Here is an 18884-nt window from a genome sequence, read left to right on the forward strand (position 1 = left end):
CCTGTACGCTCTCGTTGGCTGGCCCTCGCTTCATTACCCGTCGCCAAACCCACTGGCTCTAGGTCATCTACAAGTCTCTGCTAGGTAACGCCCCGCCTCATCTCAGCTCAATGTTCACCATAGCAGCACCCACCCATAGCACGCGCTGCAGTAGGTATATCTCACTGGTCACTCCCAAAGCCAATTCCTCCTTTGGCCGCCTTTCCTTCCAGTTCTCTGCTGCCAATGACTGGAACGAACTGCAAAAATCACTGAAGCTGGAGACTCATATCTCCCTCACTGGCTTTAAGCACCAGCTGTCAGAGCAGCTCACAGATCATTGCACCTGTATATAGCCCATCTGTAAACAGCCCTTCCAACTACCTCATCCCCATACTGTATTTATCTTGCTCCTTTGCACCCCAGTATCTCTACTTGCAGTCATCTTCTGCACATCTACCATTCCAGTGTTTAATTGCTATATTGTAATTACTTTGCCACCATGGCCTATTTATTGCCTTACCTCCCTTATCTTACCTAATTTGCACACACTGTATATAGACTTTATTTATTTTTGTATTATATTGACTGTATGCGTGTTTATTTCATGTGTAACTCTGTGTTGTTGTATGTGTCAATCTGCTGTGCTTTATCTTGGCCAGGTCGCAGTTGTAAATGAGAACTTGTTCTCAACTAGCCTACCTGGTTAAATAATGGTGAAATAAATAAAACATCAAAACCTGACTCCGTTACACCAGCTCTGTCAGGAGGAATGGACCAAAATTCACCCAACTTATTATGGGAAGCTTGTGGAAGGCTACCCAAAACGTTTGACCAAGTTAAACAATTTAAAGGCATTGCTACCAAGAACTAATTGAGTATGTAAACTTCTGACCCACTGGGAATGTGATGAAATAAATAAAAGCTGAAATAAATCATTCTCTCCACTATTATTCTGACATTTCACATTCTTAAAATAAAGAGGTGATCCTAACTGACCTAAGACAGGGAATTTTTACAAGGATTAAATGTCAGGAATTCTGAAACTGAGTTTAAATGTATTTGGCTAAGGTGAATGTAAACTTCCAACTCTCTGTTTCTACCTGCTTTCTACCTCTAACCCCTCATCCTTCCTCCCTTTTCCCCCTCCTTCTACAATATACTGAATGAAACCAGTGTCAGGCCAGTGACAATCATGTGACCATAATTTCCTAGGGTCCCTTGGGGCACGGGGTGTCTTTCTAATGGGATGTGATCCTACGGCCTGGGCTTGGTCCTGATCTAACATGACGGGGATGGTGTGGGGAACGGGGGGGGGATTAAACTGTGGGAAATAGGTTAGACCGTCCGTCTCGCAAGAAATATATCCCTACTCTCTCCATCCCTTCTTCTTCTGTACCTTCCTCTGTTTCTCTCTCTTTATTACTAAGTATTTCTCCATCCTTCTTTCTCCACCACCACCCCCCCTCTCCCCCCCCTTGTCTCTCCAACCCACACTCTCTTGCTTTCCTTCTCTTTTCATCCCTCATTAATTCTCTCCATCCCTTCTTCCCTCCCAGCTTGGGTTAGTGGTGGTAAATTGTATAACTTTACTCCATCAATAATATTTCAAAGATTTATTCTGTTGCCTGGTTTAGAGTCGAGAAGGGACTCAGTAGAGGCAGTAATGATTGGACCTGTTTAACTGTGTGTATGTGCATGTGACGTGTTTGAATGCGTGTTGTGTTTTAGTGTGTGAGAGGATTTACAGTGGAACCTATAAATGCCATCGTTTTATTTTGGTCCACTGATAACTAAACATGCATCGTAAAACCGCCAGTTTAATATTTTTAAATATTTAACGTGGACACACGCGGAGGCACACACCACACACACACACACCCCTCTCCAGTCCTACCTGTGTATCCATGTCTCGGGGCTCTTGGGGAACTTGGTGAGGGCCAGTTTTCCCAGGTACAGGTCTCTCTCTGGATTTAGGGCGCCACATTGCAGCAGCTCCTTCCTGCCAAAACAGACAGAAGAGAGGAACTATTCAATGACTGTCAATCTTAATGTTCTTTACCGATTGTGAATGTTATGTTACTGCATTGGGCACATTTGTTTGCATGCTATTTGCATACTTGTTTTTGTTTTATGAAACACAAAAAGTTCTCACAGGAAAAATAAGTTATTTGAATTGATCAAAGTTAGGCAAGTTAGATCCTCAAAGACACTCAATGTACAAGCAAACACATTCACAGGCTAAATAGCCTGACTACTTTTTTTATTATCTGCCAAATGAGCAAATGTTTGAAAGCGGCTAGGGCTTAATGAAATATACCAGGCAACGATTAGGTATGTGACCTTGACAGTTGGATACGTATTTTGTATGACAGAATGATTTGACCAGGGTGTTTGTTGTCTTCAGCCCTATTCGCAAGGGACTAGTATTACAAGAGAACGTTGGTTATTCATTTATTACCCCAGAATGTCCGTTACACCAGAGAATGATTCGGACGGGATTCGTTTTTTTTCCAAACTGCCACCTGTAAGAAATTTTTATTTTTCAAAGAATTGACAGCTATGACGAAGGCCTGGAGATTTTTTTCAGCCAGAAGATATTTCAACAAGTCTGGACGATAACAGGCCACACTGAAACTTGAGCTTAGTTTCCAAGTGTCGCCATAATATTTGAATGAAGGAAGTGTAATCATAATCATTAGGATATTTTAGCGATCCACAGTAGGCGACATCCTAAATACCTCCCAGCCTTCAGATGTGGGCTAAACAGCGCATTTGCACTTGATATGCGTTTTAGGCTATGAATGACAAAGTGAACTTGTCATTTACCAATGTTTAGCTCTGGTGTATGCTGCATTATGATCTATTAACAGCAAGGTTTGCATTAAATAGGCACAATAAAAAAAATATGCATTTGGCGATATTCAATTAAATCGTATGAAACGTATAAATAAAAGCATTCACTGTGAAAGTTCATACAGTTGAAGTCGGAAGTTTACATACACCATAGCCAAATACATTTAAACTCAGTTTTTGACAACTCCTGATATTTAAACCTAGTAAAAATTCCCTGTCTAAGGTCAGTTAGGATCACCACTTTATTTTAAGAATGTGAAATGTCAGAATAATCAGAAAATTATTTATTTCAGCCTTTATTTCTTTCTTCACATTCCCAGTGGGTCAGATGTTTACATACACTCAATTAGTATTTGGTAGCATTGCCTTTAAATTATTTAACTTGGGCCAAACGTTTCAGGTAGCCTTCCACAAGCTTCCCATAATAAGTTGGGTGAATTTTGTCCCATTCCTACTGACAGAGCTGGTGTAACTGAGTCAGGTTTGTAGGCCTCTTTGCTCGCACACGCTTTTTCAGTTCTGCCCACAAATGTTCTAAAGGATTGAGGTCAGAGCATTGTAATGGCCACTCCAATACCTTGACTTTGTCCTTACGCCATTTTGCCACAACTTTGGAAGTATGCTTAGGGTCATTGTCCATTTGGAATCCCCATTAGCGACCAAACTTTAACTGCTTGACTTATGTCTTGAGATGTTGCTTCAATATATGCACGTAAATTTCCTCCCTCATGATGACATCTATTTTGCGAAGTGCACCAGTCCCTCCTGCAGCAAAGCATCCCCACAACACGATGCCGCCACCCCGTGCTTCACGGTTGGGAAGGTGTTCTTCGGCTTGCAAGCCTCCCCCTTTTCCTCCGAACATAACAATGGTCAATACGGCCAAACAGTTCTAGTTTTGTTTCATCAGACCAAAGGACATTTCTCCAAAAAGTACAATCTTTGTCCCCATGTGCAGTTGCAAACCGTAATCTGGCTTTTTTATGGCAGTTTTGGAGCAGTGGCTTTTTCCTTGCTGAGCAACCTTTCAGGTTATGTCGATATAGGACTCGTTTAACTGTGGATACAGATACTTTTTTACCTGTTTCCTCCAGCATCTTCACAAGGTCCTTTGCTTTGTTCTGGGATTGATTTGCACTTTTCACACCAAAGTACGTTCATCTCTTGGAGACAGAACGCATCTCCTTCCTGAGCGGTACGACGGCTACGTGGTCCCATGGTGTTTATACTTGCGTACTATTGTTTGTACAGATGAACGTGGTACCTTCAGGTATTTGGAATTGCTCCCAATTTTGAACCAGACGTGAGGTCTACAATTTTTTTCTGAAGTCTTGGCTGATTTCTTTTGATTTTCCCATGATGTCAAGCAAAGAGGCACTGAGTTTGAAGGTAGGCCTTGAAATACATCCACAGGTACACATCCAATTGACTCAAATTATGTCAATTAGCTTATCAGAAGCTTCTAAAGCCATGACATAATTTTCTGGGATTTTCCAAGCTGTTTAAAGGCACAGTCAACTTAGTGTATGTAAACTCCTGACCCACTGGAATTGTGATACAGTGAATTAGAATTGAAATAATCTGTCTGTAAACAATTGTTGGAATAATTACTTGTGTCATGCACAAAATAGATGTCCTAACCGACTTGCCAAAACTATAGTTTATTAACAAGACATTTTTGGAGTGGTTGAAAAACGATTTTTAATGACTCCAACTTAAGTGTATGTAAAAATCCGACTTACGTTAATGAATGATTTACGCATTAGCTAAGCATAAATATTTAGCCAATGTGAAATGGCTAGATAGTTAGTAGGTAATAACTGGATCATTTCTTTTTTTGCCGCTTAAAATAATAGTAAATAAATATTATTGTTTGTTCTATCTCTCATACAGCTGTGGTTGAGAATAGCCTATGCCGAGGCTATAGACTTCCATTCTTGTTCTTTCTAAACGTGCAACTTTAGGACAACACTTTCTTCAACTAGAATATTTGGGAAATAAGTTACTGTTCATAACTTTAAAGCTGCAATATGTAACATTTTGGGCGACCCGACCAAATTCACAAGGAAATGTGAGTTATAGATCTGTCATTATCATTGAAAGCAAGTCTAAGAAGATCTGTTATATGTGCACTGTTTTTATGCTTCCCGTTCTTAAGTTTGTTTTTCAGTCTTTTACCTTCGGTTTTGTACATCAGCTTCAAACAGTTGAAAATTCTATATTTTTGGTTATTGAACATATATTTCACAGCGGTTTAGATGGTACAATGATTCTCTACACTTGATTGTTTTGTCACAAACTGAAATTAGGAAAACTATTAGAATATTAGCAACCAGGAAATGGCACAGCAACTTCTGCATATTGCAACCTTTAACTTGTCTTAAAGCTTTTATGATAGGCTTAGTAGGAGGATGTGTTACTGGCTGAATTTGTCTGGCCCCCATGGATAATTTCTTTCTAAATAAGCTTAAACTTAATTAAACTTGTCATTCGATTTTATTCTCTCATATCTCTCTCATTATTAGTCCCCTGGCTACCTTACGTTTTAAGGCTATTCAAATAAGGTTTTGAGATGTAACTCCGTTAGATTCAATGTTTTATTGGAAGAGGGCCATGCACAAAACGATGGAAGCGTAGCCAATATCCCAAAGATACTCATAGCCTATCAAATGGAGAGAGAATGGAATATAGGCCAAGTTTTTAAAAACAGCTTTACAAGATAGTTATGTTCTATTTTTTTTAATACGTTTAGTCTATAGCCTAAGGCCCATGCATCCAACAGAGAGAGAGAAACAATATTTTCTGACTGTACACTTTGGTAGGATTCTCCGCTTTGTCTGGCCTACATTCCTCTCTAGCGTTCTGTAGAAAACATATTTATTGAAATAGGCTACAGCAAATAGAAATAGACAAATTACTCGGAATGTCACTTGTGTCCTACCCCGCTGTGCACTGCGAGACTACTTTAAAGTTCAAATAGACCATTGTCTGTCACATCATAATGTCGTCAGCATTGACGAAGGCCGTCAATCATCGTCGGTAGACAATGCTATCGGAATATCGCCCAACTCTAGTTCAGAGGGTTACTGGTTCAAGCCCAGGTTGGGGCAAGAAGAGGGAAGGAAGCAATACTGTTACACATGGTTATCTCAACTCCGAATTCATGGGTTGCAGCTCAATCACTCTGTTTCGTTGTTAATGTTATGAAAGTTCTACAGAAGCCGCAGCATTGGTGCCCAAAAGTCGAGTGATGCCCAGTCATTTTGAACAAAGGCTAATGACTGTTTAGTCTAAATTACACTATAGTGGCCTGGAAATACACTGAACAAAATGATAAAACGGAACATGTAAAATGTTGGTCCCATATTTCATGCGCTGAAATAAGAGATCCCAGAAATGTTCCATACACACAAAAGGCTTATTGTGTATGTGTATGGTGTCGTGTGGGCGAGAGGTTTGCTGATGTCAATGTTGTGAACAGAGTGTCCCATGGTGGCGGAGGAGTTATGGCATGGGCAGACATAAGCTACGGACAACGAACACAATTGCATTTTATCGATGGCAATTTGAATGCACAGATATACCGTGACGAGATCCTGAGGCCCATTGTTGTGCCATTCATCCGCGGCCATCACCTCATGTTTTAGCATGATAATGCACAGCCCCATGTAGCAAGGACCTTTACACAATTCCTGGGAACTGAAAATGTCCCCGTTCTTCCATGACCTGCACACTCAGACATGTCACCCATTGAGCATGTTTGGGATGCTCTGGATCAGAGGTCGACCGATTAAATCGGCATGGCAGGTTAATTGGGGCCGATTTCAAGTTTTCATAACAATCGGTAATCTGCATTTTTGGATGCCGATTATGGTCGATTACATTGCAATCCACAAGGAGACTGCATGGCAGGCTGACCACCTGTTACGCAAGTGCAGCAAGGAGCCAAGGTAAGTTGCTAGCTAGAATTAAACTTATTTTATAAAAAACAATCAAAAGATAATCACTAGTTTACTTCACATGGTTGATGATATTACTAGTTTAACTAGCTTGTCCTGCGTTGCATATAATCAATGCGGTGCCTGTTAATTTATCATTGAATCACAGCCTACTTCGCCAAATGGGTGATGATTGAACAAAAGCTCATTCACAAAAAAAAGCACAATCGTTGCATCAATATAACTAACCATAAACATCAATGCATTTCTTAAAATCAATACACAAGTATATATTTTTTAAACCTGCATATTTAGTTAACATAAATGAATGTCAGCAGGCAATATTAACTAGGGAAATTGTGTCACTTCTCATGCGTTCAGTGCAAGCAGTGTCAGGGTATATGCAGCCGTTTGGGCCGCCTGGCTCGTTGCGAACTGTGTGAAGACCATTTCTTCCTAAAAAAGACCGTAATTAATTTGCCAGAATTTTACATCATTATGACATAACATTAAAGGTTGTGCAATGTAACAGCGATGTAACAGACTTAGGGTTGCCACCCGTTCGATAAAATACGGAACTGTTCCGTATTTCACTGAAATAATAAATGTTTTGTTTTCGAAATGATCGTTTCCGGATTTGACCATATTAATGACCAAAGGTTCCTATTTCTGTGTGTTTATTATATTATAATTAAGTATGTAATTTGATATTTGATAGAGCAGTCTGACTGAGCGGTGGTAGGCAGCAGCAGGCTCGTAAGCATTCATTCAAACAGCACTTTCCTGCATTTGCAAGCAGCTCTTCGCAATACTTGAAACACAGCTCCATTTATGACTTCAAGCCTATCAACTCCCGAGATTAGGCTGGCAATACTATAGTGCCTATAAGATCACACAATAGTCAAAGGTATATGAAATAAAAATTGTATAGAGAGAAATAGTCCGATAATAACTACAACCCTAAATTTATTAACTACGAATATTGAAAACTGATGTTAAATGTAACCACAAGCTTTCATATGTCCCTTGATCATGTTCTGAGCAAGGGACTTAAACGTTAGCTTTTTTACATGGCACATATTGCACTTTTACTTTCTTCTCCAACACTGTGTTTTTGCATTATTTAAACAAAATTGAACATGTTTCATTATATATTTGAGACCAAATTGATTTTATTTATGTATTATATTAAGTTAAAATAAAAGTGTTCATTCAGTATTGTTGTAATTGTCATTATTACACAGACATACATACACATATATATACACATACATATATATATATATAAAAATTGGCTGATTAATCAGTGTCCAATAACCAGCAACTTCACACAGCCATGGAAGAGGATTGGGACAACTTTCCACAAGCCACAATCAACAACCTGATTTACTCTATGCGAAGGAGATGTGTCGCGCTGCATGAGCGAAATGGTGGTCACACCAGATACTGACTGTTTTTCTGATCGACACACCTACTTGTTTTTTAAAGTAAATTTGACCAACAGATGTATTCCCAGTCACGTGACATCCATAGATTAAGGCCAAATATTTTTTTTTCAATTGACTGATGTCCTGTAACTCATTTTTCATTTTGATTTATCTTTTGAAATTGTTGTTGAGTTTATATTCTTAGTTCAGTATACAATGACATTTCTAAAGTAAGCAGGTGAACAGTGCTTAATCCAACACATTGGTGTGGCTAGCTTCCGGGTTAAGCGGGCGGGTGTTAAGAAGCACGATTTGGCGGGTCATGTTTCGGAGGACACGTGACTCGTCCGTTGGAAAGTTGTAGCGATGAGACAAGATCGAAATTGAGGAGAAAAAGGGGGGTAAAGTAAAAAAATATATATATATCTTCATCCTTGTCAATTGACAATGCAATGAGGAAAACGCTTAGTTTGGGAGTCAGTTCTAAAACAAATGTTCATGAAACGTGCAATTCATGAATAGGGCCCACAACTGAATACAACCTATAGCTGGCCAAAATACACTACATGAACAGAAGTATGTGGACACCTGCATGTTGAACATATATCATTCCAAAATCATGGGTATTAATAGGAAGTTGGTCCCCCCTTTGCTGCTATAACAGCCTCTAATCTTCTTACAGATAGGCTTTCCACTAGGATGTTGGAACATTGCTGCGGGTTCTTGCTTCCATTCAGCCACAAGAGTATTAGTGAGGTCAGGTACTGATGTTGGGCGATTTAGGCCGGGCTCACAGTCGGCGTTCCAATTCATCCCAAAGGTATTCGATAGAATTGAGGTCAGGGCTCTATACAGGCAAGTCAAGTTCTTCCACACCGATCTTGACAAACCATTTCTGTATGGAACTCGCTTTGTGCACAGGGGCATATTTTTTACTTAACACTCATTTTTCTTAAAACTGCATTGTTGGTTAAGGGCTTGTAAGTAAGCATTTCACTGGTAGGTTGTGTTTGGCGCATGTGACAAATAAAATTGTATTTGATTGTCATGCTGAAACAGGAAAGGGCCTTCCCCAACCTGTTGCCACAAAGTTGGAAGCACAGAATCGTCTAGAAGGTTTTGTATGCTGTAGCGTTAAGATTTCCCTTCTCTGGATCTAAGGGGCCTAGTTCGAACCATGAAAAACAGCCCGAGACCACCGAAACATGAAAAACAGCCCCAGACCATTATTCCTTCTCCACCAATCTTTACAGTTGGCACTATGCATTCGTGCAGGTAGCGTTCTCTTGGCATCCTCCAAACCCAGATTCGTCCGTCAGGCGGCCAGATGGTGAAGCGTGATTCATCACGCCAGAGAACGCGTTTCCACTGCTCCAGAGTCCAATGGCGGGGAAGCTTCACACCACTCCAGTCGACACTTGGTGATCTTAGGTTTGTGTGCGGCTGCTCGTTCATGGAAACCAAGCTCCCGACGAACATTTCTTGTGCTGACATTGCTTCCAGAAGCAGTTTGAAACTCTGTAGTGAGTGTCGAAATCGAGGACAGATTATTTTTACGCGTTACGCGCTTCAGCGGTCTCGTTCTGTGAGCTTGTGTGGCCTACCACATTGCGGCTGAGCCGTTGTTGCTCTTAGACGTTTCCACTTCACAATAACAGCACTTACAGTTGACAGGGGCAGCTCTAGCAGGGCAGAAATTTGATGAACTGACTTGTTGGAAAAGTGGCATCGTCACGTTGAAAGTCACAGAGATCTTCATTAAGGCAATTCTACTGCCAATGTTTGTCTTTGCAGATTGCATGGCTTTGTGCTTTAATTTATACCATTGTCAGCAGCGGATGTGGCTGATATCGCCGAATCCACAAATTTGAAGGGGTGTCCACACACTTTGGTATATATAGTGTATCTCCAGAAAGAACCAATTGGAGAGTAGAGACCGACCGGTATGGGATTTTTGTGTCCGATACCGATTTTTAGGGAGGCAAAAGTCACTGAATCCCGATATATACACACACACACACACGCGCACGCGCACACGCACACGCACACGCACACGCACACACACACACACACACACACACACACACACACACACACGTATATATATTTATTTTATTTTTTATTTGGGGGGGAGGAAATTAATTCCGGGGGTAAAATTAAAAACCAACCTTTTCTTACACAAATTGTGCTCTAAAGGATTAACAGATACTATAAAATATGATTTCTTAACAAAATATTACAATTAACATTATTTAAGAACATTTTGTGGTTTACAGGATATCCACCAAAAGGAAACTATATCCTCTATAAATACGACAGTAAAACTTGTTTAGTTTACCTTCTTAGGTACAACTTAAAGTTGTCTATCTATAGCAGTGGATAAGAAGAATGCAAAAGTGTTCGTGCTAAACCGCCACAAGGGGTGTCTGGCTGAATAAATTAAACTTTCTTTCAACTGCACTGTTCACAAATAAGCATTGAAAAGCAGTAACATGCTGTTCCTAATCTCACCGCTAGGTGTGAGCATTTGTCTTGAGTAGATATACTACAGTGTTTACAATAGTCAAAGGTCATGTAAACAAACACTTTATGGCAACCTCGCAATGAGAGTAAGTTATGACAAGCACAAGCTAGCTGTTCATTACAACAATGTTTTCTCACAGAAACCATACATACATTATATTGCAGAATGGCATGCGCGGATGACTGAAAATGCTTATGCAGGCAAATGCTTGCCCCACTGGTTTTAGTCACACATTCTAATTTATCTAGCTAGCAAACGTTAGCTACTTATCATGAATGCAAACACATGGCCTTAGTGATGAGGACAGGGCTGCTTGCTTGGTGAAGTGTTCTTCTAATTATTTACTTATTCATATACACTGGCTGTGACAAGCTATTCACCGTCAAACTACCATGTCTACTCTCACTCACGTTGTGACCTAGGGCTGAATGATGTCAGGCAACCATTGACATTTTCAAAAAGTTACTGCAAATGAGCAGACGTATTTGTTTATTCTATGTATATAATATCGGTGCTTTATCTGTGGAATACAGACTGATATCATTTTTTTTGTGAAAGGCTAATATCGGCTGATTATATCCATCAACCGATTTATCAGTCTGGCTCTATTGGAGACTGAATCTCTTGAAACCTTGATGAAGACAGCTTGCTATCGAAACGTTGATAAATAAATTATTGTAATTAGTGTTAAGAAATGATTATATCAAAGCTACCCGCTTGTGTGGCTTTTCCTTTTCTTTTGAAAGATAGTGAATGTCTAACATCAAACCGTGAGATTGAAATAGCTAGAAAGAAGAATAAATGACTAATGCAATGAGACAATATACAGTGCATTCGGAAAGTATTCAGGCCCCTTGACATTTTTCACATTTTGTTATAATACAGCCTTATTCTAAAATGTATAAATAAATATTTTCCCTCATCAATATACACACACAATACCCCATAAAGACAAAGCAAAAACAAATATGAGGGGACTCAGCGGAGGTTCAAACAAGTAAAAAGACAGCGTGGCCTAATTTCTTCAGAGCAGCTAAGAATTCAGGGTAGTTAATATTTCAAAACAGTACTGACTGAAACGTTCTAGAGAATGTCATTTAAAAAGCAGCCTCTGAGATCATAAGGAATACGTTTTGTTGCATGAAGAATTTATATCAACGAATCTGGTAGTTTTTGTCTGTCTAACTGATAGGGAGTGTGCGGGCGGAGTGGGTCTATTTACAGGACTTTGTTATTGCAGCCACAACATATATACACACGTAGCTTACACACAATAGGGCCAGCATGATACTAGTATACAGTGGGGCAAAAAAAGTATTTAGTCAGCCACCAATTGTGCAAGTTCTCCCAATTAAAAAGATGAGAGAGGCCTGTAATTTTCACCATAGGTACACTTCAACTATGACAGACAAAATGAGAAAAAAAATCCAGAAAATCACATTGTAGGATTTTTAATAAATGTATTTGCAAATTATGGTGGAAAATATGTATTTGGTAAATAACAAAAGTTTATCTCAATACTTTGTTATATACCCTTTGTTGGCAATGACAGAGGTCAAACGTTTTCTGTAAGTCTTCACAAGGTTTTCACACACTGTTGCTGGTATTTTGGCCCATTCCTCCATGTAGATCTCCTCTAGAGCAGTGAAGTTTTGGGGCTGTTGCTGGGCAACATGGACTTTCAACTCCCTCCAAAGATTTTCTATGAGGTTGAGATCTGGAGACTGGCTAGGCCACTCCAGGACCTTGAAATGCTTCTCACAAAGCCACTCCTTCGTTGCCCGGGCGGTGTGTTTGGGATCATTGTCATGCTGAAAGACCCAGCCACGTTTCATCTTCAATGCCCTTACTGATGGAAGGAGGTTTTCACTCAAAATCTCACGATACATGCCCCCATTCATTCTTTCCTTTACACGGATCAGTCGTCCTGGTCCCTTTGCAGAAAAACAGCCCCAAAGCATGATGTTTCCACTCCCATGCTTCACAGTAGGTATGGTGTTCTTTGGATGCAACTCAGCATTCTTTGTCCTCCAAACATGACGAGTTGAGTTTTTACCAAAAAGTTATATTTTGGTTTCATCTGACCATATGACATTCTTCCAATTTTCTTCTGGATCATCCAAATGCTCTCTAGCAAACTTCAGACGGGCCTGGACATGTACTGGCTTAGGCAGGGGGACACGTCTGGCACTGCAGGATTTGAGTCCCTGGCGGCGTAGTGTGTTAATGATGGTAGGCTTTGTTACTTTGGTCCCAGATCTCTGCAGGTCATTCACTAGGTCCCCCGTGTGTGGTTCTGGGCTTTTTGCTCACCGTTCTTGTGATAATTTTGACCGCACGAGGTGAGATCTTGCATGGAGCCCCAGATCGAGGGAGATTATCAGTGGTCTTGTATGTCTTCCATTTCCTAATAATTGCTCCCACAGTTGATTTCTTCAAACCAAGCTGCTTACCTATTTCAGATTCAGTCCTCCCAGCCTGGTGCAGGTCTACAATTATGTTTCTGGTGTCCTTTGACAGCTCTTTGGTCTTGGCCATAGTGGAGTTTGGAGTGTGACTGTTTGAGGTTGTGGACTGGTGTCTTTTATACTGATAACAAGTTCAAACAGGTGCCATTTAATACAGGAAACGAGTGGAGGACAGAGGAGCCTCTTAAAGAAGAAGTTACAGGTCTGTGAGAGCCAGAAATCTTGCTTGTTTGTAGGTGACCAAATACTTATTTCCACCATAATTTGCAAATAAATTAATAAAAAATCCTACAACGTGATTTTCTGGATTTTTTTCCCTCATTTTGTCTGTCATAGTTGAAGTGTACCTATGACGAAAATTACAGGCCTCTCTCATATTTTTAAGTGGGAGAACTTGCAAAATTGGTGGCTGACTAAATACTTTTTTGCCCCACTGTAGCAATGTTTTTTCCATGGCAAAAATTAAAACATGAAGCAGAACGAAAGTTTTGGTTCTTTCTAAACCTGCTGTATGTAAAATATTGCATGCTATAACTTGGAAAATAAATAAATGTGACTCTGGATGACAAAATAGGGTTTGTTTCCAATACTAACGAGTATTACGATACTGCTATCGTCCTGGACAATAAACACAACACAGCTGGTGGGAGCTGGAGTCATTGGTTGGTGTCCATACCTGACATTCCAAGCGGTGGTAAAGTCTGAGTTGAGCAGCAGCAGAGTGCAAGTAATGTCCACCAGAGCTGGAAGAGGGAGAGACAGAGACAGGTTAGCATATCAAGTGATTATTTGAAGTACAATTAAAGCTGTCTATAATGCCCATTTTTCTTGGCAAATACATTCTGGCTGTCCAAAAGGGTAACGAAAGGACCAGACCAACTGAAAATTTTGACACATCCCCAAAGCTCATCTATATGATTAAAACTAGAGCCCGACCGATAAATCGGTTAACCGATATTATCGGCGATATTAGCCTTTCACATATTCCACAGATAAAGCACCGATATTGCGTACATAGAATTAACAAATATGTCTGCTCATACATGTCACGCTGTAGAATGATAGGAGACAGGCGCAGGAATACGTAATAGTTTTTTTTATTTCTCCACCTAAAATAAAGTACGTCATGAAAACGACGGGGACGAAGCCCAAAACAAACACGTGTGTGTACAGTGCCTTGCGAAAGTATTCGGCCCCCTTGAACTTTGCGACCTTTTGCCACATTTCAGGCTTCACACATAAAGATATAAAACTGTATTTTTTTTATAGCTAATGCTATCTGGCTATGGGATACTCCTCTCTCAAGTAAAAGTATTTCTTTGGGAACTATTCCTAAGATCTGTGGTTCGTCATGTAAGTTGAGATGGGTGTTTCTTGGCTATAAAAGATCTTGGAATTCTCTTATAGGCACTCTCAGAATTCATTATAGACACTGAATTGATCTGAGAGTCAAAGGGCTATGGTGAAGGTCATATAATTAAAGATGAAGTTTAAGTATAACTCTGACTGGTGTGTGGTTTGTAAACTCTCCTCATTTAGTGATACAGGAAATTACCACGACAAAAGGTACTCACAAGAGCCAACGGACATGGGGACAATAATCGACAAGGACAATGGGGAACAGAGGGCACAAACAGTTGAAGTTGGAAGTTTACATACACCAAAGCCAAAAACATTTCAACTCAGTTTTTCACAATTCCTGACATTTAATCCTTGTAAAAATTCCCTGAATTAAGTAAGTTAGGATCACCACTTTATTTTAAGAATGTGAAATGTCAGAATAATAGTAGAGAGAATTATTTATTTCAGCTTTAAATTACAGTATTTCATCACATTCCCAGTGGGTAAGAAGTTTACATACAGCTTGGAAAAGTCCAGAAAATGATGTCATGGCTTTAGAAGCTTCTGACAGGCTAATTGACATCATTTGAGTCCGTTGGAGGTGTACCTGTGGATGTTTTTCAAGGCATATCTTCAAACTCAGTGCCTCTTTGCTTGACATCATGGGAAAATAAAAATAAATCAGCAAAGACCTCAGAAAAAAAACTGTAGACCTCCACAAGTCTGGTTCATTCTTGGGAGAAATGTCCTAATGCCTGAAGGTACCACGTTCATCTGTACAAACAATAGTGTGCAAGTATAAACACCATGGGACGACTCAGCTGTCATACTGCTCAGGAAGGAGACGCGTTCTGACTACAAGAGATGAACGTACTTTGGTGCAAAAAGTGCAAATCAATCCCAGAACAACAGCAAAGGACCTTGTGAAGATGTTGGAGGAAACAACAGGTATAAAAGTATCTATAGCCACAGTAAAATGAGTCCTATATCGACATAACCTGAAAGGCCGCTCAGCAAGGAAGAAGCCACTGCTCCAAAACCGCCATAAAAAAGCCAGACTACGGTTTGCAACTGCACATGGGGACAAAGATAGTACAATTTGGAGAAATGTCCTCTGGTCTGATGAAACAAAAATATTACTTTTTGGTGATAAATGACCATCGTTATGTTTGGAGGAAAAAGGGGGAGGCTTGCAAGCCGAAGAACACCATCCCAACCGTGAAGCACGGGGGTGGCAGCCTCATGTTGTGGGGTGCTTTGCTGCAGGAGGGACTGGTGCACTTCACATAATAGATGGCATCCTGAGGGAGGAAAATTATGTGGATAAATTGAAGCAACATCTCAAGACATCGGTCAGGAAGTTAAAGCTTGGTCGCAAATGGATCTTCCAAATGGAGAATGACCCCAAGCATACTTCCAAAGTTGTGGCAAAATGGCTAAGAACAATAAAGTCAAGATTTTGGAGTGGACATCACAAAGCCCTGACCTCAACCCTATAGAAAATGTGTGAACAGAACTGAAAAAATGTGCGCGAGCAAGGAGGCCTACAAACCTGACTCAGTTACAACAGCTGTGCTACCAAATACTAATTGAGTGTATGTAAACTTCTGACCCACTGGGAATGTGATGAAATAAATAAAAGCTGAAATAAATCACTCTCTACTATTATTCTGACATTTCACATTCTTAAAACAATGTGGTGATCCTAACTGACCTAAAAAAATGATTTTTTTACAAGGATTAAATGTCAGGAGTTGTGAAAAACTGAGTTTAAAAGTATTTGGCTTAGGTGTATGTAAACTTCCAACTTCAACTGTATGTGCCCTCTGTTCCCCATTGTCCTTGACGATTATTGTCCCCATGTCCGTTGGTCTTGTGAGTACCTTTGCTCTGTTGTATCGACTTTCGTGCTATGTGTTATTGTGCACTTGTTATTACGGGTTTAGTCCTGTGTATTATTTAGAGGTTTAAACCTCACTCTTTTGTTTGGGTTGCATCCCTGTGTTTTAATATATACACACACAAGTGTTTGTTTTGGGCTTCGTGCCCGTCGTTTTCATGACGTACTTTATTTTAGGTGGAGAAAAAAAAACGTATTACGTATTCCTGCGCCTGTCTCCTATCATTCTACAGCGTGACATGTATGAGCAGACATATTTGTTAATTCTATGTACACAATATCGGTGCTTTATCTGTGGAATATGTGAAAGGCTAATATCGCCCGATAATATCGGTTAGCTGATTTATCGGTCGGGCTCTAGGTTTAATCATATAGATGAGCGTTGGGGATGTGCCAAAATTTTCAGTTGGTCTGGTCCTTTCATTACCCTTTTGGACGGCCAGAATGTATTTTGCCAAGACAAATGGGCATTATAGACAGCTTTAATTGTACTTCAAATAATCACCTGATATGCTAACCTGTCTCTGTCTCTGTTCCAGCTCTGGTGGACATTACTTGCACTCTGCTGCTGCTCAACTCAGACTTTACCACCGCTTGGAATGTCAGGTATGGACACCAACCAATGACTCCAGCTTCTACCAGCTGTGTTGTGTATTAGGGCCAGGACGATAGCAGTATCGCGATACTCATTAGTATCGTGGCAAGTAAATAAAACATGAAGCGAATTTTACTTCTTTAGGAAAACAGTCTTGGAAACAAACATTATGCTGTCATCCACAGTCACATGTATTTATTACAGCAGGTTTAGAAAGGACCAAAGCTTTCGTTCTGCTTCATGTTTAAAGTTTTGCCATGGAAAAAATATTGCAATACTATTATCATCCCGGCCCTATTGTGTGTAAGCTACGTGTGTATATATGTTGTGGCTGCAATAACAAAGTCCTGTAAATAGACCCACTCCGCCCGCTCACTCCCTATCAGCTAGACAGACAAAAACTACCAGATTCCTTGATATAAATTCTTCATGCAACAAAACGTATTCCTTATGATCTCAGAGGCTGCTTTTTAAATGACATTCTATAGAAAGCTTCAGTCAATACTGTGTTGAAATGTTAACTAGAATTCTTAGCTGCTCTGAAGAAATTAGGCCACGCTGTCTTTTTACTTGTTTGAACCTCCGCTGAGTCCCCTCATATTTGTTTTTGCTTTGTCTTTATGGGGTATTGTGTGTGTATATTGATGAGGGAAAATATTTATTTATACATTTTAGAATAAGGCTGCAATGTAACAAAATGTGAAAAAAGTCAAGGGGCCTGAATACTTTCCGAATGCACTGTATATTGTCTCATTGCATCAGTCTTTTATTCTTCTTTCTAGCTATTTCAATCTCACGGTTTGATGTTAGACATTCACTATCTTTCAAAAGAAAAGTAAAAGCGAGCCAGGCCTAATCGCCCAACATCAGTACCTGACCACCTCTTATTTGTGAACACCTTGCTTTTAATAATGTACAGCCAAAATCCAACCATAGAAAAAAAGCAGAGATTTCCTGATATGATCATATCATTGATACCATAATTTCCTCTTCTACTGTCCAAAGGTATTAAGGCACAATACCTTGTTCAGATATTCCCTTTTTCTAAGTTTCTACCATTAGGCTGCATATCCATCTCTGTCACACTATAAAAACCGCTCACATCAGGTGAGCGTTTGAGAATGGCGTTCTCCCGTAATAGCATTTTGGAAGATTCACGCATATGGCCGAGACAAGTTAACACATTGCTGCACTTGTAATGTGAAGTATTCATAGTTTATCAACTTTTAAGCTAAATATTGTGATCTGTTTCATCAGCCTCATCTTTGTATTTAAACATTTTAGTATGGAACCACTGTTGTATGCATTTGATATTTTTGTGCTCTATCATCCCGCAACTGTTCCAACGTGTGTTTTAAACAGTCCCAGACATATATTTTTTAATCATCCCCCGGATGACGGGACACTAGGGCTGGGCGATATGGACAAAATCTCATATCCCGATATAGATCATTTCATATCACGATATAGCACATTTTCTGTAAATTCAATTAATAAATAGTTTATATAAAATTACCACATGTAAAGGCCTATTTCTTATTACATTTTGAATTATACTCAACAAATAAAAGGTACTTACTCATATTTGATTATTTCTCCTTTTATTTAGAGCCTTGGTGCAAATTTGCAATTAAGCATGTAACAAAATAATAATAATGTATAAAATCTAAAAAGGTAAATATAAAACACTTCAACTATAGTTGCAAACAAAATAAATATAGGCCTAAAATATATATATTTTGGGAGCTTGACTGTTTTGCATGTCAATTTGGCATTAATACCTGTCACATATCAATTTGCATTTGGTACCTTGGGTAGAGTGTTAGTACCAACTCACGAAACCCCCGTTTCTCGAC

The 18884-nt window shown here is 39.6% G+C and overlaps 1 protein-coding gene across 3 annotated transcripts in view; it reads right to left on the reverse strand.

Annotated features, from left to right (window-relative positions):
- LOC110526044 (protein prenyltransferase alpha subunit repeat-containing protein 1) overlaps positions 1-18884 on the reverse strand; it is a 67138-nt gene that overhangs the window by 39836 nt on the left and 8418 nt on the right. For 2 of the 3 annotated variants that reach the window (XM_090238036.1, XM_036980251.2), the window contains 2 exons: positions 13869-13935; positions 1877-1981 (listed from right to left, as the gene is read on the reverse strand). Coding sequence is in view for 1 of the 3 variants with exons in the window: in XM_036980251.2 (XP_036836146.2) it covers positions 1877-1981; positions 13869-13935 (172 nt within the window). In the remaining 2 variants the exon portion in view is untranslated. The remainder of the gene's footprint in view (positions 1-1876; positions 1982-13868; positions 13936-18884) is intronic. The other variant, XM_090238037.1, reaches the window with a different exon arrangement.

Source organism: Oncorhynchus mykiss, chromosome 6, assembly GCF_057628025.1.
Source record: "Oncorhynchus mykiss isolate SJ-2025 chromosome 6, ASM5762802v1, whole genome shotgun sequence".
Taxonomy (NCBI): Eukaryota; Metazoa; Chordata; class Actinopteri; order Salmoniformes; family Salmonidae; genus Oncorhynchus; species Oncorhynchus mykiss.